The 22,608-nt window shown below is 40.7% G+C and overlaps 5 protein-coding genes across 10 annotated transcripts; 2 read left to right on the plus strand and 3 right to left on the minus strand.

The window, feature by feature from the left end:
* Positions 1 to 883: 883 nt before the first annotated feature.
* LOC116770597 (ribosome biogenesis protein BOP1 homolog) lies at positions 884 to 4,994 on the minus strand. Its single transcript, XM_032662137.2, has 13 exons — positions 4,771 to 4,994; positions 4,380 to 4,493; positions 4,017 to 4,094; positions 3,596 to 3,875; positions 3,361 to 3,523; positions 3,096 to 3,237; positions 2,836 to 3,018; positions 2,606 to 2,749; positions 2,362 to 2,529; positions 2,100 to 2,274; positions 1,805 to 2,023; positions 1,623 to 1,726; positions 884 to 1,547 (listed from the first exon to the last, which is right to left on the minus strand). Exons 1-13 carry the CDS (start codon positions 4,846 to 4,848, stop codon positions 924 to 926), a joined length of 2,472 nt encoding a protein of 823 aa, XP_032518028.2. The 5' UTR covers positions 4,849 to 4,994; the 3' UTR covers positions 884 to 923.
* Positions 4,995 to 5,335: 341 nt separating this feature from the next.
* Positions 5,336 to 6,337, plus strand: LOC116770611 (bolA-like protein 3). The gene is made up of 3 exons (XM_032662157.2): positions 5,336 to 5,501; positions 5,691 to 5,840; positions 5,948 to 6,337. The coding sequence occupies exons 1-3, from the start codon at positions 5,454 to 5,456 to the stop codon at positions 6,083 to 6,085; spliced, it is 336 nt and encodes a 111-aa protein (XP_032518048.1). The 5' UTR covers positions 5,336 to 5,453; the 3' UTR covers positions 6,086 to 6,337.
* A 3,590-nt stretch (positions 6,338 to 9,927) lies between these two features.
* Positions 9,928 to 12,688, plus strand: LOC116770602 (eukaryotic translation initiation factor 3 subunit F). Its single transcript, XM_032662146.2, has 6 exons — positions 9,928 to 10,088; positions 10,330 to 10,476; positions 11,458 to 11,681; positions 12,059 to 12,184; positions 12,324 to 12,476; positions 12,575 to 12,688. Exons 1-6 carry the CDS (start codon positions 9,980 to 9,982, stop codon positions 12,647 to 12,649), a joined length of 834 nt encoding a protein of 277 aa, XP_032518037.1. The 5' UTR covers positions 9,928 to 9,979; the 3' UTR covers positions 12,650 to 12,688.
* A 473-nt stretch (positions 12,689 to 13,161) lies between these two features.
* LOC116770598 (DNA repair protein XRCC1) lies at positions 13,162 to 17,645 on the minus strand. 6 transcript variants are annotated; one of them, XM_032662139.2, is made up of 10 exons: positions 17,485 to 17,645; positions 17,241 to 17,351; positions 16,996 to 17,082; positions 16,724 to 16,885; positions 16,484 to 16,655; positions 16,011 to 16,409; positions 15,650 to 15,812; positions 15,085 to 15,469; positions 14,749 to 14,862; positions 13,162 to 14,514 (listed from the first exon to the last, which is right to left on the minus strand). In XM_032662139.2, exons 1-10 carry the CDS (start codon positions 17,533 to 17,535, stop codon positions 14,410 to 14,412), a joined length of 1,749 nt encoding a protein of 582 aa, XP_032518030.2. In that variant the 5' UTR covers positions 17,536 to 17,645; the 3' UTR covers positions 13,162 to 14,409. The 6 variants fall into 6 exon arrangements, with proteins under 6 accessions (XP_032518030.2, XP_032518031.2, XP_032518029.2 ...); XM_032662140.2 differs by having other exon boundaries at positions 13,162 to 13,615; positions 16,478 to 16,655; XM_032662138.2 differs by having other exon boundaries at positions 16,478 to 16,655.
* A 2,090-nt stretch (positions 17,646 to 19,735) lies between these two features.
* Positions 19,736 to 20,512, minus strand: LOC116770947 (uncharacterized). Its single transcript, XM_032662587.2, has 2 exons — positions 20,446 to 20,512; positions 19,736 to 20,293 (listed from the first exon to the last, which is right to left on the minus strand). Exons 1-2 carry the CDS (start codon positions 20,455 to 20,457, stop codon positions 19,736 to 19,738), a joined length of 570 nt encoding a protein of 189 aa, XP_032518478.2. The 5' UTR covers positions 20,458 to 20,512.
* Between the last annotated feature and the right edge of the window lie 2,096 nt (positions 20,513 to 22,608).

Genomic DNA, 22,608 nt, shown 5'->3' on the forward strand with positions numbered 1-22,608 from the left:
TTTAAGATATTATCATCATCAGCCTCGGAAGCCCACTGCTGAGCATAAGCCTCTTCTCGCAATGAGAAGGTTTGAGCGTTAATCGCCACGCTTGCTCAAGACGGGTTGGCGATTTCAAACTTATAATTTGAAATTATAAGTCCAGGTTTCCTCACGATGTTTTCCTTCACCGTCCGTCAGTGGCGTCTAAATACTGTTAGAAAGTACATATGAGTATGAAAAATCACATTGGTACTTGCCAGGTTTCGAACCCGCGCCCTCACGCATGAGAGGCGGTCCTTTAACCTCCACGCCACCACGACCACGACTAAGATATTATACCTACTTCAAAACATTATCACAAAATCCTTTAGCAACAGGACGTCCTTCATTGGAAAGTAAATGCAAGTGTAATTTATTGTGCTTTAAATATTGTTTAGACTAGTTTTTCAAAATCTAAAACACGAAGTGAAAATCGAATAAAACTACAAGGGAATCTTTTTAATTCAGGAGTTACATTATCAGTTTGAATAGTGTTATCACAATCGAAGGTTTCTACAACGTCATGCGCCCAAAACAATCTTTGGAAAACCAGAACTCCCAAATCTAATTAAAGTTCAATAGAAACAAATCTAATTAAAGTTCAATAGAAAATACTGTTGATTAGAAATAGTGTTGATTAAAAAAAAAAAAATATCTTAAAATACCAACCCTCAGCTAACAACAGCACGAGCAGGCATTCACCTCTGTAATTTCTTTCCTATATTTTTCGTGTTAGGACCACAAACATTCCGAACTTTGATGAAATCACCTCGGCACGTTACTGATTCTGTGATCGTCTTATCCGTCTCTTATCTTACGAGCACAGTTTTGTTCCGCGATGACGAGGAAATGAGCGAACACGGTCGGTGTGGTATCTTTTATTATATACAAGTTGGCGAGGTTCACGAGTACAGGCGCAGCGTGCCGTCGGCGCCCGCGGCCAGCAGCCAGGGTTGGTGAGGATGCCAGCGCAGGTCGAGCACTCGGAGCGCGCCGGCCGCCGCGGGAGCCGCCAACTGCTTCAGCGGCACCAGCAGCGGGTTCGTGAGCAGGTCGTTGTACACCGTGCCGTGACACACCACCAGGTAGGCGTCGTCGCCACCCGACGCGAACAGCGGGTACCGCGGGTGGAAGGCCACCGCGCGTACCGCCCCCCCGTGCACCCGCAGCGTGCGGTAGGGGCGAGCCGACAACTCCAGGTCGAACCACACCAGCTTGCGGTCGTAGGAGCCGAGCAGCAGGTGGTCTCCGCCCGGATGCACCGCCAGCGAGCTGAGCCACTGGGCGCCCGGTCGCAGCTTGCGGGACAGTTCCTGCTTCACGAGGTCGTAGATGCGGACGGCGCGCTGCGTGGCCACGAGCAGCAGCGGCCGGCGTGGGTGGAACACGGCCGCCTGCACCAGCCCGCACGCTCGTCGGAATGGGAGCTGCGAGCGGCGTCGGGACAGCTGGTGCACCACCACCGCGCGAGATGCGCCCTCCGTCACCGTGGCCGCCAGGTAGTCGCCTCGGGCGTGCCACGACAGCTGCGGACCGACAATACGTTAGGGAACCCGCGGCGGGGAGAGGACCACGACGGCCGGACAGGAATCCACACTCACGTGCGCCAGCTGCTTGAAGTGTTTGATGGAGATCCTGATGCCGTGCGCCCACTGCGTCGCGTCCACCTCCTCCCACTCCACACACGACGACGTGCGCTCGTCCACTGTGGAGGAGAGAACGAGGAGGGGTTAGACACAGGTGAGCGGAGGCGGGAGAGCGCGTTCACAGGCAGAGTACTTACTGCGAGTATCGTGCTGCGGAGGCGCCTCGGCCAGCAGGCGATCGGTGGCACGCGCGGCGCGGTGCGCGCCGGCGCCCGCCTGCACGTTTAGTAGCAGCGCGCGAGGTCCGGCCGCCGCCGCCACCAGGCACAGCGCGGCTGCAGGACTCCATGACACGCGCGTCACGGCCGCTCCCAGGGACACCGTGCGCACACAGCGACCAGTACTGCTCTCCCACACTATAAAGGTGACGAAAGGCGATTAGGGATCCGATTGAGAGGTTTCCCATGTAATGTGATAAGAAATGTAGGAGACCTTTGAGAGTGCCGTCCTCGCTTCCCGACACGACGTACTGTCCCGAGGGGTCGAAGTCGCAGCTGCGGACGACGTCCGTATGTCCTCGGAACTGGAGCACCTCGGCCGTAGGGAAGGGCTGTAGGTCTCGCGGGGACGGCAGCTTGGGCACCAGGTCCTCCGCGTTAATGGTCAGCTGGAAACGGATCCAGAATCGGAATTAAACTTTCCGTCGTATCAAACACATTTAAATTTCCGTCATTACTCTCGCCTAGTCCCTTACCCTCATACGGATCGCTCTGGGTGCCAGATACAGGTCTAAGCAACGCAGGAATCTCTCCCGAATGAACCGCGGGAACGCCTCCACCTCTCTCAAGCAGCTGTGTTTCTGCGGTAGGAAGGTGTACTTTCGTTTCCAAGGGGTCTCCGCCAGCGAGTCCCACTCCTTCATCTGTGAATGAGCATATTTGTGTGTAAGTATGTGTGTGCGTGTCCCGTGCGGTGTGTGTGGGTGCAGCTAGTCCTACCTCCTTGTTATCCAGCAGATACTCCGCCGGCGGGTTGTAACTCTCGGCGTGTCCCGGCAGCGCTCGTTTCGGAGCGGGCAACACGCGCGCTCCGCCCGTCGCAGATGTGGCCGACGACGACCATAAGTCGTAGAAGGCACGCTCCTGCCACGATACACAGACAGACAGTGAGACTGGCCGTTAGTCAATATCCGGTTGTCGACTCTCGCAACAAAAATTCGGCATATTACCTTCTTCTTCCTCCTCTCTGCGGCCATCTCCTTTCTGGTCTTCGTCCAGCCCATCTTAAGGGCGTGCACAAGCTTGGAGACGGCGAGCTGCTCCGAGCGAGACGGCAAGAACGATCTCTTGTGTTCTGGGAAGGCGCGCAGAGGCGTCGCCAACACCTCGCGACTGAACCACTCCACCCACGGCTGAAGAGGAAATCGATGACAATCTTATAGACCTATTCTCTAAGTGAGCGGCTGGTCATAACAATGATCGACGTCACCTCATAGTCGTCGTGAGTGTCGGAGGGCAGGCGTGAGGCTCTGAGTCTCTCCAGCAATCTCAAGTCGCTGGGAGCCAGCACAACGTCCTGACCCGTCTGTGGGTCCTTTACGGTGCGCCAGAAATCAGGATCCGAACACTTCCTGCGAACGAACGACGAAACCACTCAAAAATTACTACCACTCAGAAGAATGTCGAAAGTGCTCATATCTGAAGTTAGTCATCATTGTAAATTCTCAGTGCTTAGAATGGAGCTGAACACCCACTTAAGGAATTCATCAATCTGGTCCCTCTGTGGTGGCTTGATGATCCTCTCGCCGTCCAAGGTGTATCCGATATGCGGGTACTCATTGTACCACCACATGGGAATGTCACCCACGGTGTTAGTTCTGTCCTCCTCGTCCGATGTGTCTCCAGACTCGTACTCATCTAATAAAATAAATTACAGTCCATGTTCAGGTTTCCATGTTAATTTCTAAGCTCATTGTTATCTTTTACCACCTTTTTGTTGTACGGGTGCTGTCACTTTGTCTTCTTGTATTTTAGCAGACATTATTTCAATACTTGTTTTATTGTTTTTCTTCTTTTCCTGTGTCTTCTTGGTCACTTGTTTTACTTTCTTCTTGCCTCCTATCTTCCTAACTGCCTCATCACTGCTGCCTGTTGTTATCGGCGCCATGCCAGTGTCTGCTCCACTGTCACTGCTCACCTGTTCCTCATTCTCACTACTGTCACCTTCATCTTCATCAGTTTCTTCAACTTCCTCTGAATCGGTCAGGTCCTTTAACATAATTTATGATATATCTTATTATCAAACTAATATTTATTGATAGGCTATTGTAAATTTAAAGTTAGAAGAAAAGATGCAAGGAAAGTAAAATTTTCAATAGAATGATTTATTCTAGAGTACAGAACTACTTACAGAAGATTCAGCTTCTGATGTTTCATTTTCCTGCTCATCATCACCTAATGTTGAATCATGTTCTTCAAACAAAACTTCCTGCAATATTGATGTCAAATACTAAGATTCAACTTTCGAACAGATATTAGAAGATAAAATGTGCTCACAGGGTTTGTGATCTAACATTGATTAATATTGCACCTTAAACAAAACCCAATTATTTCATTATGATGTGTATCAGACAACACAAGTGAAGACATTATGAACCTCACATAAAATATATCTCAGTTTCTTTATTTAAATATAAAATAAAAAGCTGAAAATCATTTGATTGAAGACTGAAAATCACTGAAAAACAAGTGCTAGTAAATAAAAGTGACTTGCATCTCTTTCTCCGTCTGAGTGTTCGTCCTCCTCAGGCTCAGAGTCTGCAGCATCGTCCTCATCATCCAGGAAGCCTTTCACTAACTCCTCTCCCTCATCAGCACTGGTGGTGTTCTATATCATATAATAATTTAAAACAATCTAATAATTATTGTATTTTAGTAGGTGATAGATATTCGATGTAATCATAGATCCGCAGCTTATATTCACCTGTCTACTTTGATAGTAATTAAAGTTTAAAATAGCTATTAAGGCTGTTGAACATGTCAATGAAGCCTTCTATCCATTCCAATTCTAGGACTTGTTCTGAAATCCTCGGCAGAACAAGTAAACAAGTCTACATGCACTAGATAGATACTAACTACTGTAGCAAAGAAACCCCAAAGCTTACCTTGTCTTCTGAATTACTGTTTTTTGACTCTTGGGACTCATTTTTTCTTTTCAACAACCCTGCTTTGTAAGGAGGCATTTTCCCTACAATTTACTCTAACATAACTATATATTTTTCGGTAATAAACGATATTTCATAATAATGTTTTAAGTCACAGCACGTGTTTTTCACGCTGATTTTTGAAGTAACAACAGTGAACAGATCACAGATGTATAAATATTGTCAACTGTTATCGGTGACACTGACGTAGCCGATGGCAGACAACGATCCATTAAGATAAAATATGAAAAAGTTCAAGGCTACCGAATAAAGTTGCTGAAAATTTTATGAAAAAAATATATTTGTTATTAGAAAATAACCCACTAGCATAGGAAACATAGTAGCATAGGCAACTATATAAAATGAAGTTTAAATAAAGCTTTTCATTTGTTTAACAATGAAATTTAATTAACCATATTTAATTAAAGATAAATTTGTTTGGCTTACATTTTTTTCTAAATTTATTATATTAAATATTAACATAATTTTAGAATATAATATGAATATATACAGATATTTGATGTTGACAATTAGAGAACTGAAATAGAGGTTATGTTATGTAAAATAAAATGAAAGAATAGGAGTTTAACCGAAATGCTTGAAATTAAATATACGCGTTAAATACATAAAAAATAAGTTTCAAAATGTTTAGACACTTCATTAAAGCTTTGTTACCTTTTAGGAACCAATTGGTAAGACTTTTACTTAATTTGTAATAATTTTGAACAATACAGATCCCAAATTTTATATTTATTAAAATAATATTGATTGAATGTGTAAGAATGTATGAAATAATTTTTAAAGTACCCTTTTATTTAATTTGTTATAATTTTTTAAGAAAAAAATTATCCTCCAAGTTATAATAATCATTTAATTTCCAGAGCCGCACTGTCGGTGGTAATGGAAGCGCATTTCAACAAAATTGTCTGTCGAAAGAAGAGAAATTAACGGAAGCTCTCAAGAAATCATTGCCCGGTATCACATACATCAGCGTAGAGGACATCTCTGGTGGCTGTGGTGCTATGTATGAAGTAAATATGTTAATACAATCTAACAATGCTTTCTACTGTCATCAAATAATAAAGTTTGGAACAAGTACCTGCTGAAAATTACTACTTTGATTTAATTTCTATTACAGATAAGTATTGAAGCTAAAGAATTTGTAGGGTTATCAACTGTTAAACAACACAGACTGGTTACTGAATCCCTTAAGAGTGACATAGCAGAGATGCACGGCATCAGGATTCACACCACTCCTGCCAAGGGAGACAACTAGACCATGAAGGAATTGACATTTAGAACAATTTCATACAATAAAGTACAACAAATAAAGATCCCTGTTTCTGGGATCTACAACATTTTTTGTTTTATAATGTTTTAAGTAGTTATTAAAAATATTTTTTCTGTGATTCTTATTAAAAGTCCATGAAGCATTAGGTTTGTGTTTCTTCCTTTGAATATTCCAAAGTGAGTTTTTGAGTTTGCATGAAATATTATTACTTGAATAAATGTATCAAGTAGTATAAAATTGATATTTTTATTCAATAACCCTTCTTAGCAAAATAAAGGTATAATATTTTAAGCTTTGGAATCCAACATATAAGTATACCTACCATGTAGGCATCATAGAAAATCGAAAACAATATGCTACAGTTTATTTCTCCTGTCACAAGCTTGTTATTTCTCTTGTGCAGTATGGCTGGCTTATAATCAACAACATTAATATATTTTTTGTCTATTATTCTTTTAGTATACTAGTTTTTTCCATGAGCCTCTTCCACTTTAAGCCACGAATGACTAACTACTTATTTTTAGCTTTTCGTTAGCAGAAAAGTATCTTTTAAACTTTTTTTTTACTTTTCAATATGGAGAGACAAAAGAAACATTTTGTAAAGTAAGTTATAAAAGATTATGAGCTTGCCTCTCATATAACCTATTGGTACCTAGGTGAAGGCACTATCTATAAATCCTACTCTATAATCTATAGGATTGAAGACACGCAATTTGTATTATGCATCTTTTACGGAAGTTTTTTAGGACCGTCCAAAATTGGTTTAAGAAATTAAGAGTTTAAAAAATTAAATTGAAAGATGAAGGCTGCGAGAGGCTCCCACTAACGACGAATACGGTAAATATCAAGACTTGCTAAACATCCGCGATACAGTGCGAGTGAGATGAGTGCCACCTGCAAAACAACATACGTAAACATTTAATGAAAATGAGATGTGTAGAATACTATACATTTTGGGTTTCTTCTTATTAAAGGGGATAAGATTGCTAAACCGTGTTTTTACGTCTGTCTTTGAGTGCGATTTGCCTCTTCAGCGACACGAAAGAATTTATTTCTTCAAGACCTTAGAAGACCAATGTTCAGACCATAATTTAAGTTAAGTTTCGCCTTGACTATAGCTCTTAGCCCTGATGGCTTTGACAGCGTCACTGTGAGGTGATAGTTTAAGTTAGGGCTTATTAAGGAGCATTGAAGAAAGCTACAATCTACTTACTCGGAACTTATTAGTACAAGTTTAACGTTCACATTGCCTAATATAATATTAACTATTGATTTTAATACATAAAAATAAGAGAACACTTTTGCAAAGAAAATGGCAGTGGCATGTTGCAAATCAAGGTTATATTCAAAAACCTTAGCAGCTGTTTCACATTCATCGTCCTTGATCCTCCTTACCACAATTTATCTTTTACTCATATTTGCTAGACAAACTTGGCCATGGAAGAAAACTAATTGGCAAAGGCACTTTCTGAAGGTGCATCTGATGCAATTAGTAATACATAGTGCGTACCTTCCTATATTAAAAAGAAGGCAAAAAAGTACCTATTTATAAACGACAACAGACACTCGGCGTTTAAAAAATGGTGATGTTGTAGGGTGTTTTAGGGCAGGACGTCATATAGAGGGTGAAGAAGTTTAGGGCAGTTGAGAAAAAGCTAGGAGACAGTTCCTTCATCGAGATTACATTTGCAATTGGGTTTCTGGAACTAATGTTGTGTAGATGAGATGGAATACACGAATGACCACGAGTCACGACATCAGCGGCAAAGAGATGATATAAATAATTCTTCGAACGGTAGATTTTCTAGAATAAAAACATGGGCGTATTGAAGTACAATTTAATGTTAACATAAATATTTATTTCGGTAATTCAACAGCGCTTATCATAATGACATTATAAATATAACTAAATAATACTAAGACCAATACAGGATAATACAGTTACAGTAAAAGTAGAAATATAAAAGTAACTTAAGAATTAATTAATCATAAATTACAATACTAATTAGCAAGACTGTTCGTTGTTGTGTGCGGATGTGCGAATGTGTTTGCGTGAGCGTGTGTGTGTGTGTGTCTGTGTGTATGCATTTGTATTTTTTTATAATAAATTAACATGTAGCGTTTTTAAAGCCTTTTCTAAATTCTGGTTTCTTCATATTAAATATGTCTAAGTGAGAAAATAAGTCGTTGTAGATAGTAGCTAAACGATATACTAAGCAGTAGCTTTCATATTTTGTGCCCATCGGCAGTGTATTAAATAATGCTGTTCGACAAGTACGTCGATTTGGTATACGAAATTATAACAAGGTTATCAGATCGTTGCAGTTTATTTCATTAGACAAAAGTGAATAAGTATCATTATATCATAGGGCTTACAACGTGTCTCTAATGATGGCAAGCCTCAGTATAGATAGCCAATCCAACTGTATGTTTTTTTTTTCATTTTTTTCTACTCAAATGTTTGTAGTGCGATCTGCTGCTAACAAGCTGCGAACTTATGCAAAGTATAATTCACGTTTTATGTATCTCAATTGTCTAAAAGCTTTGTCAGTTGTGATTTTATCTGCTCATTCTTTAGTAATTTCGAATGAAACTGAACCCCAAGTTCCAAGATCGCGTACATAATAGTTTTTAGGAATTTCAATGTTATTTATTTTGTATGCATATGTTTTTTGTACATCTGCAAAATTGAGAAATCGGGATTGCTGTACAGAGGTGTATATATCATAAACATATACATTATATACGAGTGGACGTAGTATTGAACCTTGGCGCATGCCAGAGCCAGAAAGAAAGAAAGAAAATTTTTCTACAGAAACGAAATTACTGCATGCACCTCCAAAACCACCGCTTGCCTTCGTTTTGTAACATAGCAACGAAACCATCTATGGATGTGACCACGTATGCGAAGTCAATATAAATTGCGTCAACTTAATGCTTTTCATCCATATCCAAACATAATTAATTTGTAAATACCGACAGATTTGTTGACGTTGAACGTATGTTAACGAAACTAAGTGGGTCAAGCTGAATAGATTTATGAATAAAAGGTGCACTTTGATTGATTACTGCTTTTCTAAGATTTTGCTTATAGTGTTATAGATAGATATAAGTGTTTAATTTTGTATATTTTTTAAATCCCTCTTTAACCCTCCTTCCACTTGGAAAGTAAGGAAGCTAACTCGCTAAGAGATTTATGAAATATAATTATTAATGGTTCAACTAAGCTTTCGGCGCAGCGTATATAGAATATGGGAGGAACTTTATCACTTAGACAACCTTTTGAGGGATCCATATTCTTATCTTAAAATAGAATCTTTTGGGTTTGTAATGTTAGCAATATGTTCTTCAGATTCAGGTACGGAGAAGTTGTAACTCCCTTGCTCGTTCACTTCCGCCGAAACATAGAAGAGAATTCGAACGTTATCTATGCCAAATTTGTTTACTAACTTATCAAAATATAATATTTAAAATGGACTCTCGGGGTATTTCCAAACACAAAGTCCAACATAACCTAACATTCCATGTGTTTCCGCAACAATATTTTAGATATGTCTTTCAAATGTAAGCCCCTCATCAGGATTTAATTAAAACCTCATTTTTAATCTTAAATTAATAGAACGATACCCAACCTCAGATATTGATTCGTATTTGCCTATTATAGGTCGGAAACAAAAACATTCAGTCCTTTACATTATACAAACATGACACACGATGCACACTAAAAACGTTATGAATGTCTCCGAGAGACATTTCGTTTGTCATTTACATTTCGTAACTAGGTATATTATTTCTAAACGAAAATCTTCGATATAAATTATGTCAATTACTGTCTTGACGTCTCTTAAGCCTATCTGTCATTCTTTCAAACAGTTCAACATGGCACTCAATTTGTCTGTAAAGATTCATCCTGTTGTTTTATTTCAAATTGTGGATGCCTACGAGCGTCGAAATGCAGACTCCCACCGCGTTATCGGCACTTTACTTGGTAACAGTCCGTCTTGGGTTTAAAATATCGTTTCGGTTACAAATAATTTCAATCCTAACATCGACGTCACAATTCCAACCCATTATTGCATTTATTCTCATTTGTTAAGTTTCTATAATAGCAATTATAAAACTATGTGATCAATTTAATGAAATATGCTGTTCTTAATGGTGTTCCATCGTTTGTTCTTGGTATCGTTCTTGGTAAGGTTAGGTTATATTGATATTTTTCGGTTTTATAGGCACATCCGACAAAGGTGTTGTAGAAGTCACAAATTGTTTCTGTGTTCCACACAAGGAACATGCCGACCAGGTCGAAGCTGAGCTCAGCTATGCTATGGATGTTTATGAACTCAACCGAAGAGTCAATGCTTCAGAGAACATTGTCGGTAAGTTGTCATTACTAATTTTGTAGTTATGATGCACTGCTGTTTAATCTTTATTACTGTCTACTATATGATAATAAAGCAAGAGCCGTTAGCTGTTAGTATAAAAGTAGTGGAAGCCTTAGATCAATTGTAAGCCAAAGGCTTTTTCTTAAAGCTTCCTTAATAAGGACTCTAGAAATCATGCAAGTAGGTTATCAGTTTAATTGCATACTGAGGCATCGAGGTTGTTAGGTCTGAGCTCACATGACAAACCTGTTAGTGCTCGAGTGAATGAGTCATGCTGTCCCTTGTCCATATCTATGACAAGTTGCAAACTTTTACTCTGGGTGCATTAACATTTTTCTGAGGACTTCGACATTGAGTGCCAAAACAAAGTTGTGTTTGTTGGACTGCTGGTTATACTCTAATTGGGATTGAATTCATTTTGTCCAAGCTATACCAAAGATACAAGTATTGCATGTTCACTGCAAAATCCCCCCAGTTTGAGAATCCTTCTTTTATACCTCAGTGAAACAACCTTGGTTATAATGAGATCTAAGATTTTTGCGAGTATTCATTTAAATGAAACTAGTATTATTCGGATTTACTATGCGGATTTTGGATTTACTACCGTGCACACCTCGTCTGCCCGTGATCACGGTTGCTGCAAAGTAACCGAAACGTCGGGATTATGTAGTTTTTAAATAATAAAATCCGCGTAGTAAATCCGAATAATACTAGTTTCATTTTAACCTTGGTTATTTCAAGGCTTTAGAAATGGACAAGCAACATTCAATTCTAGAGTATGTTTTGAATGACTCCCTACTTTTCACATTCAAAATGTAGAACATGGCTTGGAAACCAAAAAAAAAACAACTACACAACCATTTTGAAGAGCATTCTGAGTGTCAGGGGTCCATCAATGTCGGCTGGTCAGCTTACTTCAGGGGGCCCGCATTTTCGTCGAACCCTTATTTTAAACAAAGCCAATATTTATTTCAGGATGGTGGGCGACAGGCAACGAAGTGACAAATCACTCCTCCGTGATTCACGAGTACTACTCCCGTGAATGTCGGGAGCCTGTTCACGTTACGCTGGACACGTCGCTGGCCGGAGCCCGCATGGGTCTACGTGCGTACGTGTGTGTGGCGCTCGGAGTGCCCCGCGGCAAGCAGGGCTGCATGTTCACACCCATCGATGTAGGACTCACCTACTACGAGCCGGAGGTGAGCTTACTGATGGGTGTTCAACCCGGACGACGAAAATGTTACTTGTATTTTACTGATATTAAAATTAATAGAATATAAAGTGCATTAATGATTTTTTAAGAATTTTAAAATAACTTTAAATTGCAATCAAATCTTTCTGAACATGTTGTCTTAATAAATGATATACTATTGTTGTAAACGGCTGTGTAAAATGAAACTATGACCTTGATATTGTTAGCTATTTTATATTCTTGGATAGTGGTTGTTACTTATTTGTTATAATTTTTTTTTTTATGAAGGAACACTTCATAATTTTGTATAAAACGTCTACAACTTATTTTGTTGCTAAGTGTGAACGTTATTGACTCGATAAACAATAGTGTAACGTGTCTTAGATCGTGGGGCTCCAGCTGTGTCAGAAGACGATGGGTGGCGGGGGTCGCTCGCGCCAGGTGACGCCGGCCGCTGACCTCGCACAGGTCGCCGACGCGGCCAACAAGCTCGCCGGCCTGCTCGACCAGGTACCGTTCCCCGATAACCTCGTGAGGTCGCGCTTCAATATCTGATTCATTTCCGTGCGAATACCTGACGGTTAAAAAACGTCACTGTCAAGCTGTCGCTCGGTCATTGGCGGCCTCTCACACGGAGAGTCTGTTACAGGTGTTGTCGTACGTAGAGGAGGTGGTGGCAGAGCGCGCGGCGCCCAACAAAGCGGTGGGAAGGGAGCTGCTAGCGCTGGCCGCCTCGCTGCCGGACCTCTCGGCCTCCTCCTTCGCCGACGCTTTCGCCTCCAGCGTCAAGGACCTGCTCATGGTACGACTCACATACATACACACACACACACACGCACACGCACACACATCTACAAAAGACATCCCCATATGACATGAGCGGTTGTTGGCGTGTTCCAGGTGGTGACGCTGGCACAACTCATCAAGACGCAGCTGCAGCTCAACGAGAAGCTCACACTACTCACATCTCAGTGACGAGACCGGAGACTAACAAAATAAATTCTTATCAAATTCGACACTTTTATTAGTTAAGCGGCTCCCTAACATCCTGCTTCTATTCTGGTCACTAACTTTAAAAAAAATTATAATGTTAGTTGAATACAAATATGATGCCAGTTTAAACTCGGTTCCGTCTCAGTGCAGGTCTCTACTGAGTACATGTTGAGTGTAAGTCGTCAGGGAGGTGCTGGTGAGGTGGAAGGCAGACAGCTGTCTCCACCCAGCTCAGCGTCCACGGGTGTGGGGTGTATTCAGTATTATTAATAGGAACCAATGTATGAGGACTCATCATTGTTTGCGGACCAATACGTGGCGTTCTCTGGTTGCCAGCTGTTTTCATGAACCTTGCTTTATTCTATGATCAGTTTTTATTAAATAAGAAAGTCTTCTTAACACTACAAAGGCGAAATACTCTCACCAAGAACGACGGCTGGGGGTCGAGTGACCCAAAAAGTGTATTTAAGGCGGGACTGTGATTCAAACATTAATTAGATTCGTGTTGATATCGTTTTCATAACTACAACGTTTTTATTAATTTATTTACAATTTTGACAAAGATATATCTTTGATTGATTGCATTGTCCACATAATGGTTTTTTGCAAATATCACGTTTTATTGGATTCATTATTACAGTTAGTATTTTTTTTTACTTCTCTATACGACGCAGAATATTATCATCCAATAAAAGTTTCCAGGCAGTAATAAACTTATCGTCAATTTTCTTTCTTGCGTACGGAGTCGGAAGAGAGTGTTCAGTCAAAATGTTGTGCTGCGCTCGTCGACCTACTTGACCAAGCTCCGTTCCAGAGTTTTTTCCGCGATCCTCCTCCCGCCGACACCATACTGTTACCATCCGCATCATCCGCAGTTTGCCTTCGTGAATCTCACGCCTTGCCTCCTTCGTCCTCTTCCCCTGAGTGATATTTGACGTTGCACAGCAGCTTAAAAGACAACGAAATATATTCAAAAGTTATCGTAAGATATGTCAAATCATCTACGTCGGTAATTCTCATAATCAATAGATGCAAATATTCTTATAACAACCTAGTGGCGTGCGGTCATTTGAGTCTTCGGTGCTTGCAGAACTCTTTTCGGATGGAATTATCTCTTCTTCTGAATCGCATTTACTTTCTACATCTTCACCCACACCGTCTGACCGTCTCACGGCTCCTCAGGCAACGATTGTAACGATTATAATATTTGATGGTCGCTCAGCCTAGACATTGTAAAGTAACTAAATGACACTGTTTGCTCCACGAAAGCAGCAGTTGGTGAGATTCTATACAATTAGCTTCACATGTGACAACCTCAGCTGGAAACGGATAATGTAAGTATCATGACCTACCCTCAGAGGGATACTGTTTATCTTAATAATTGCCGCTTGGTGTGAGGACCCGGCGCCGTCTGTGTCGGCGGATGTGATGTTTATTTAGTTCAGGGTGAGACTATAGCCATAACATCGACGGCACGTTGAAATATAAACTATTCCATCAAAGCTCGCGCCGCGCCCACAGTGATAGTTGCGATGTTATCGAACGTGAACGTCAGAATGCGTCGCCGGACCCCTCCCCGTCTTTCCAGTGTTAAAAGGTAATCTTTCGTCTCCGGGCGTCGTTCGTTCCTTCCCATCAGTATCAAATAAAACTTGCTAATATCATACAAGACATTTATTGTATAGTGAACCCACAACAGAATATTGAATCAGAGCTGTGGTCGCTACACACGGTCCCAGCGATCAGTCGAGCGGCAGCAGTCGTCCGCGTGTGTGACACTCCCACAGCCAAGCGGGGTTGGAGGCGGACGACGAGCTGATGGTGTACTGCGGCGCCTCGCTGGCACACTGACGGACAAACACACCGAGTTAGAGACAGGACATTCGAGTATCAGAACTCTCCTAACAACAGCTGCTTTCGGGAATTCATAAGGATGGGCGAGAAACTTAGCTCTCGGAAGACAACTGCTGCGATGTTATAGAAATAATACACAAGGTCACCGACTTCACGGCGAATTCTGTGTTGCCTCGTGCAGGAGCGGGGGCGGCCGCAGATGATAGTATACATTACACCAGACCGACCTGCAGCACCACCCCGCCGTAGGCTGTGATGTACCGCTCCAGGAGCGCGCGCTCACACACCGGCAGCTCCGGGCACAGGGAGAACGTCACTCCCGCCAGGAACGTCGGCAGCGACTGCACACACACGCCCTAATTATAACACACACAGAAACGCACACACGTTTTGAAGGACGCGGCCTAACATTCACCAATACAGTATATAAAATGTATTTTATGATTTCACCAACAAATTCATATTTCTCCTCCAACTCTGTCCTGCGATCTGCTGAGGTCGTCTCCCGTCTCCGGGACTCTTGTTACACTATATTGAGACCTGACTGTCACTCGACCCCTCACCTTACGGGCGTCTATCTCCTCCCGCCTCTGTTCTCCGTCCTCCTCGTCCGTGTCGCACATCACATCCCGGTCTTCCTCCCCTCCCTCTTCTTCCTCTTCACTGAGTCGTTTTCTCTTTTGTCGTCGCATGACTTGTTCTATTTCGTCGTCCGTGTCATGCTCCGTCTCTGCGGAGTCACCGTTACTACATCGCCCCCTCCCTCCTCCTCCCCCGTCTCCCGTCCTCTCACTGTCCTGGTGGCGCCCCCCCGCCCCTCCCCTCGTGTCGTATGTCGTCTCCTTCAGCCTGGTCCCCGAGCGCAGACAGTCTTCGACCCACTCGGCCTTGACGACGGCCACGCTTCCCCGCACCAGGCGGAGTTTTGGAGTGTTGGGGAAGGCACAGCTAGGGACAGACAAACATGTGTGGTCTTTGTTTAGGGTTCAATTAAATCTAACCAGAGAATGTGTAATCGATACGTTTCCTATACGTCGCTGGAGCCGGTCGTCATTCGAAAGCTAAGTATTTTTATAAATCAATTCGAGTACAGAGCGTGTATGTCTGTGTGTTAGTTTCTTATATTACATGAGATGTGTGCAGTCGGCGGTGACGTCGGGCGTGTAGTGCGCACCCATCCGGAGAGCGGCCGCGCGGACCGACGCTCGACGCGGGTTCACGTATCCCGAAATAGAGAACACCACATCCGACAGAAGAGAAGACAGGGGACGGGCCGGAGCCCGGGATGGGGCTGGAAGTAATACATATATAACAACATTATTAAATAAGATGCAAACCTTTTATCTCGTCAAGACAAGTGTTTCTAAGACACAATGAAACAATGAAAAATGACATCAGACACGCACATAGAGATCAATACGTAATACACAGTTATGTTCATGAACCAACGCTGTGTGTAGTAGTGCATCTCATACGACACGCTCCGTACCTTCCTGGGAGTGTTTCCTTTTAGTGGAATTCATTAATGTAGTATGTGTCTGGTCCTGAGTCCGATTGTCTGTATGTTTTGTCTCCTTGTTCTTCTCATCTCCCTTACTTTCTTCTCTCTTACTGCCGGTCTTCTTCTTCTTGGCCTCCTGGTCAGTTTTCTTTTTTCCATCTTCTCTCTGTTTCTCTCTCCCATGTCTTTCTATAACTCTATCTATTTTCTGGTGTGGTTGCTCGTCATCCTCTGTATACATGAGACTCCTCTTTTCTCGAGTGGAATAATTCGAGCTTTGATCAGACGGTCTGTTGCTAGTTTTCGATATTGGCGTCTTTGTTAATCTGGTGGAGGAGTCGCCTATGTTGTTCAGTGCCCGCGACGTCGCTTGTCTGATTTGTGCATCTAGAACAATTAGAAGTTTAGATTATTTGACTTGTAATATGAATTATCCAGATATCAAGTTCAGTTACCAGTACTATTATGTGTTTTCTGGTCTTGTTTGTGTTTATGGAACAGTTCCCCAGGACGGAACTCTTCATCCTCTGAACCAAGCTCCTCGAGGCGGAACGTGCGAGAGATAGACAAGGCTGTGTGACCGGACAGAGTTGGACTTTCCGGTTCAAAGATATGAACAAATGAGATTCCATACTGGAATTAAAATTGAGTATTAATTTCAATGTCTTGTTCCATCAAAGTTAGTATGTTTGTCAGTTCACCTTGCAGTGTCTGTTGTAAGGTTGTGAGCAGACTAGTCTCAATCGGTCCCAGCGTCTCTGTCGGACAGATGTCAGTTCATCTCGTGTAAAGCTCTTCACTCTCTCAACTGGTGCTCCGCGAGCCTCTCGTGGAGAACACAGCACACAACTCGGGACTAACACCTACACAAATATAATAGATTATGTTACAAAATTTCTTACTATTGCATGTTTTGTTTTTTTGTAAAATCACAATATAGATATTTCTTGCATAAGTCACTTGAGCAACATACCTCAAAGGTTTCATTGGGCTTCTCTGATGATCCTACTAACACCTCTAACATAGACGTGTGGTATGTTCCAATCGTGATCGATTCTATCTGTTGAAACACTAAACATAAGTATGTCATTATATCCAAATTTTTTTACTACAAATCGAATTATTAAAAAAATAAACATTGTAATTCATTGTTAGTGATTCTTAAAACTAAATTAAACCAACATTTTTATAATTCTTTGAAATGATATCATTTAATACCTGGACAGCCTTAGTCAGCTGTAGAACTACTGAACAAGAGGTCTCCCCCGTCTTACAAAGCCATTTCTTTTTATTTATTTCCCACGATAATAAATTGTTTGCCGGATTTTCCTGAAAATTAAAGTTTGTAATTGGGTACTTCACTTCTAAAGATAAACAACTGTGAAACATGCCAACTAAATGTAGTTTAATATTTATATTCAATTGCAGGTTATTTGAAAACGTAGTCAGATAAAGTTCTTACAGGGTCCTCACTGCTCATGCTCACAACGTAATCAATTTTAACTCGAGGCATTTTTTAGTCAGATTTTTTTTGGAATTTGGATACTAGATGATACTTTTAAAGGTCAATTTAAATATTTAGTAAACATCAACGTCAAACTGACAGTATCATAAATGAAAAAGTTACTTCAAATTGAATAATAACGAAGATTTGCAAAAACTGCTCCGTCGTGAAATCTGTCCGCTATCGTTCAAAATTTGTTCATATTATAAAATGTCACACATAAGAAAATTATAAGAATCACATTATTAAATTTTTTTGAAATATTATGTTGTGATTTTTGAATCCAACTAAATTCTATTTGTGTTCTAAGGCAATCTTTTTTTCTTTTATAAATATAAAAAACTCATGCAATATCTTTTTAAAGATTTAATAAATACTATCTGATCTCAGAGACTTTCACGAGACATATTTTTTTTTATTTATCTTTTAAAAGAACTTTTTCGTACTTGGCTGTGAAAGGTGAATATCGTTTTGGATGATAAAAGCGCTTTTTCAGTTATACCCTATTCACTCTTCCCTTAAAAACTTCCAAATTGTGCGCACCAGAAATTACTATCGAAGATAAACTGTTGCGATCCGTTGCTGTGTGCATGAGGAGGGAGGAAGCGGACCGCTTTGTCCGGATACGACAAATTTATACTTAGAAAGATTACTTTTACCACAGTGCCTGTGACAACTCACAACCAAAGGTTTTCTGGTGGTAAAGAGATATTTACGTTATAATGATATCTAAGGTGAAAAATATTTTTTTTTATAACAATGAGTCCGTAGTATGTAATTTGTAAATATGTATTTACATACAAGGAAACGCTGGCGTAAAAATTGTGATTTTATTGAATGCTTAAGAAATGAAAGTCAACGAAATAATCGATTATAGTTTATGCAGTACTATAGATTGGTGACTGTGATGTTGATGTGAATATGCAACCTATAGTGGCTTAGAATTTCTATGTCTATCGATAGTTCTTTGTTTGTAAAATTTTAAGCAAAATCATCATAATCAATAACATGAGTAACAGGACGCCAGGTTTTGTGCTTTTGGAATCCATCGAGCGTTTATTTTGCTGGATCTGGACCGTTCAGTCTTAACACCCTCTAGCCCACCGTTACCATGACCACAACCTTATCCAGGAATCATTAGCCGCTGTAGACTAAGGACCTTAAACTATTATATTGAGGTGAAATTTTAAACTTTACTGCAAACCTTATATTCAAGATTTCCCCATGTATAGAACAAACAATAAAATAGTTTCAAATGGTCTTCATCGTTATCATAAATTGTATTTAGGTACTCTAAATACATGAAACAAAAAAAGGAGTAAGATATTTCTTAAAATTGAAGCTAAACTATTTTTTTTTGTAGGTATTGCTATTTATCACGGTTTTTTTTAAGATGGTAGAGCCTAGCCGCGGTCAAGTTACTATAGCTCGAACATGAGCTGGCTCGACCGGGGAAGTACCAGCCTCTCACGGAAAATAGGTGTGAAATAGCTCTTGATGGCTGCGTTTCATCTGATGAGTGAGAGAGCCGGTTGCTCTTTACCTGTTCCCACCCTTTCCTGCTATCTCCTTAATCCCACCCCTCCCTTTCCTCAAAAACCAAGGTTGGCAACGCATACGCAACATCTACATTGCGGATGTCTATGGGCGATGGTCACTACTGCCCATCAACTAGGCCGTCTGCTCGTTTGCCACCTTTTATATAAAAAAAAAATAATTATGACTTGATTCATTTTATATAAGTATTCGGCGTCCTGCTGTACTAAATAAAAGCGAGAGTTGTTTAATAAAAACTGTTTCCATTATAATCATGAATTCTGTCACGCTCATAGCCGCGGCGTCTTCCGCCCGGACGGCTTCTGGGTGTCGACGTTTGGTTTCACATGCGACTTTATTTATGAAGTAAATTGTTGTTACTTTCAGTGATCACCACCGAAGTATTGTTACGGAAATTTGTTTTACGATTTACAATGTTTGAAAATAAGTACAACATATATAAATTAATATATTGAATTTAAAAAACGGTCTGTCACGAATTAAATAAAACGTTATATTTAATGTTAAAAAAAAAAAATAATTGTTATCAAAGATATACTTTTTTATTCATCCTTATGAGCTGTTCTTAAAATAATTTTTTTATGTTAAAAATATATTATAATGTACACAAAACACTAGAACTATCACATGTTATCATCGAGGAATAAAAAATTCAATGTATGACGCGATATTTATGTATGCGTATTATGACGGGCTTCTGATCGTGGGCCTGAGGCGAGGAAAACGTCTGTATGGGTGAGGGTGTCGGTGAGTAGTATGAGGAGTGCGAGGACTGTGAGGGATGCTTGCGGTAGGAATACCCGCCGTACTTGTTAGGTCGCGCGTAAACCACCACAGACGAGGACTCTTCGTCATACGGACTGCTCTTAGGGTACTTCTGTGGACTTATAACTTCTACTTCTTCAGTGTCGTAGCTGTATGGTTCATATACTTCTTCATTGTTTGATGAATCATACGCGTAGGCCTCTTTGTATTGGTTCCGTTGAGGGCGCGGTTTGACTGGTTTCTTATTTTTGGTGCGGTATCCCGGTGTTATGAGCTGGAAAAAGGGCATCGCTGTGTTCAGAGGGATGGCGGCCATCGCGTACGGCTCATACTCATCCATGAAGGATTTTGCGTAGACAGGGTGAGTGCCTCGGCGTTCCTCTATCATCTGCGGCAGAGGCTCCAGAGCGCTCGCCCATGCGCTGAGAGAGAGCAGTACTGGCACCTAATAGGTAAATAATGTTTAGCAAGTTTCCCGGGGGCACTAAATGAATGAATAGTTCACACAGATTCCTTTTGTACAGAACTTTAAAAAAATCCTATACTTTAAGAACCTTACAATATTTCTGTTAATTATTAATGTAATATTCTACTCACAAAGTATTTCATGTTTGTGCGCTATTCACTCGGCCGGCTCCTGACTCGACCACTACAACACTGTCCGTTCACCGGCCGTCCGAGCCGCGTCTCCCCCTGCCGAGCTGTCTATGTAAGACCGTTTTTTTCAGGAGGTAATACTCGTGTTATATCCTGCTTCCCTTACTGTCGGTGAATGACAGAAAAGTGAACGCACGATTCAACATTATTTCTTGTTACTTCACATGTCTACTGTCTTCACGTAATAATTAAATAATAACTTAAATAAAAACATAAATGTCTCGTTTATTTTAATTTCTACTGGTCTATCATAAGTTCCTAATTAAAACAAAAACTTTAAGAAATTTTAATTTAAATTTATAAGAAATATTGATTAACTAAACTATTTAAGTCATTCTGAAGCATGTTAAGGCCACACGATATCTGAGTAATCCATAAAAAACGACCAAGTCCTCAAGTCAAACTACCCTATATCAAATATTAATACCCGATATCAAATAGATAGGGGGTTATTACTGTTTCAGGTGAAACAGCTCTCTTATTAAATTATACTTACCTCCTCTAATATACATTGGAATCATATTGGTCTCAGGCTGTCATCGTCATCATCATCAGCCTATCGGAGCCCACTGCTTGTCAGGTTTCGAATCCGCGCCCTCACACATGGGAGCCACTCCTTTAACCTCCAAGCCACCACGACTCTCAGGCTGTGTTTTTATTGAAATAATAAAATGTGACTCCAAGTTAGCAGCGATACACTACATACCCCGCATTTCCTTTTTCTCATACAATAACTTACTTCAATACGGTGACTTGCGAAGATTACTGAATGAAACAAGGGAAACGCTCCGTGTTGTGTGACGATGCAAGCTTGTGTTAAAAATAATGGTGTCCTCCACTAATTCTTTTACTCTTTTAAGTTGAGATCAAATCTTAACATTATAAATTTTTATTTTGCTTGTAGTGGTAAATTTATTTCTAGGTCAGAAATGAAATGTATAAAAGTTTCTTTATTTAGTTTCCAATATTTTTAAATATTGAAATAAAACTATATCTTCGGATACGATCAGAGTTGTTATTGTAACATTTTTATTATTCTGAACCCGTCGTTTTGCATACTGAATACACAACACCTTCATATTTCTCATCAAGCATATAAACTGCTGGAGGCTTGATAATTGTTAGGCAATAGGGGTCAGGCTCACACTTTCTTTAAGTTTCGATCCAGCAATCCTAGTTAATCAAATCTTGAGCGTTGCCATAGCATCCATGAATATGTGTGGGTGGATTATTGCAGTCACATCTGGGCAGGCGTTGCCAAATGTCAACTCACATGCTTGGACTCAGTGGAGAGTCAATGAAAATCTCGTCAGCCTAGAGTACGGGCGAAAAGTAAAAGAGGATACACTTTGGAGATTGTACACGGGAATTACAAGATTTAATTCCCGCATCTTCTTTCTATCATTGAACAACATGTCGGACCCTGGGCCTCCATCCCTTAGTTGTAGACTTCCTCCCATCTGGGCGAAGCGATATGCTTACTCCTTCCTCATGCACGCAGTAAAGGGGATTTGAACAGTCTGCCTCATCTGTGTTTCCTTCGAGGTATAATTTGGGTGTCTTGAATAAAAGGGTAAATAGGCTGATATTGAGAGTCCATCACCTACGACTTTATTTCCATCTTCCAACCGGTGGAATGACAGTCGAGCATCATCCAGTCAAAATTATAATGTATATACAATGTCAAGTTCAGTACGATTTCTCGTGGAACAGCACATGTATCAGATTTTCGCGGTCTAAATTTAATGATGTCATGGAATACAATGTGCCTTTTTTGTCTTACGAATATTTTTATGAATACGATATTTTGCACTGGCCATTTCAGAATAAATACATTGTCCCTGAGCCGGGAACTTTTACACTGAATTAAATAATCAATATTTCTACTATCCACTAACAAAAACAAAGATAAATGAAATGTATGGGAGTTGTCGCGATGTTTCCAAAGCCCAGTAGGACTCAGTATATTACTGTATATTTATAAGTAAGATATCGTGGCGCTTCAGTTGTATTCATTAATTATTATCATTGATGAACAACAAGTAAAACAATTTACGACGTCGATTAGTGCAGTGAGTACTGACTAGTCATTAGTTACGGTCG

This window comes from Danaus plexippus, chromosome 7, assembly GCF_018135715.1.
Source record: "Danaus plexippus chromosome 7, MEX_DaPlex, whole genome shotgun sequence".
NCBI lineage: Eukaryota > Metazoa > Arthropoda > Insecta > Lepidoptera > Nymphalidae > Danaus > Danaus plexippus.

Excerpts from the sequence above, each read along its gene's own strand:
- LOC116770597 (XM_032662137.2), bottom strand. The coding sequence starts at position 4,848 with ATGCCTCCTTACAAAGCAGGGTTGTTGAAAAGAAAAAATGAGTCCCAA. Across the intron at positions 4,494-4,770 it reads ACAGTAATTCAGAAGACAAG|AACACCACCAGTGCTGATGA; the intron begins GTAAGCTTTGGG and ends TATATGATATAG. Across the intron at positions 3,019-3,095 it reads ACACTCACGACGACTATGAG|CCGTGGGTGGAGTGGTTCAG; the intron begins GTGACGTCGATC and ends TTTCCTCTTCAG.
- LOC116770611 (XM_032662157.2), top strand. The coding sequence starts at position 5,454 with ATGTTTAGACACTTCATTAAAGCTTTGTTACCTTTTAGGAACCAATTG. Across the intron at positions 5,502-5,690 it reads TACCTTTTAGGAACCAATTG|AGCCGCACTGTCGGTGGTAA; the intron begins GTAAGACTTTTA and ends TTTAATTTCCAG. Across the intron at positions 5,841-5,947 it reads GCTGTGGTGCTATGTATGAA|ATAAGTATTGAAGCTAAAGA; the intron begins GTAAATATGTTA and ends TTTCTATTACAG.
- LOC116770602 (XM_032662146.2), top strand. The coding sequence starts at position 9,980 with ATGGCACTCAATTTGTCTGTAAAGATTCATCCTGTTGTTTTATTTCAA. Across the intron at positions 10,089-10,329 it reads CGTTATCGGCACTTTACTTG|GCACATCCGACAAAGGTGTT; the intron begins GTAACAGTCCGT and ends TCGGTTTTATAG. Across the intron at positions 12,477-12,574 it reads GCGTCAAGGACCTGCTCATG|GTGGTGACGCTGGCACAACT; the intron begins GTACGACTCACA and ends GGCGTGTTCCAG.
- LOC116770598 (XM_032662138.2), bottom strand. The coding sequence starts at position 17,535 with ATGCCTCGAGTTAAAATTGATTACGTTGTGAGCATGAGCAGTGAGGAC. Across the intron at positions 17,083-17,240 it reads AGCTGACTAAGGCTGTCCAG|ATAGAATCGATCACGATTGG; the intron begins GTATTAAATGAT and ends GTGTTTCAACAG. Across the intron at positions 16,410-16,477 it reads GAAAACACATAATAGTACTG|ATGCACAAATCAGACAAGCG; the intron begins GTAACTGAACTT and ends TAATTGTTCTAG.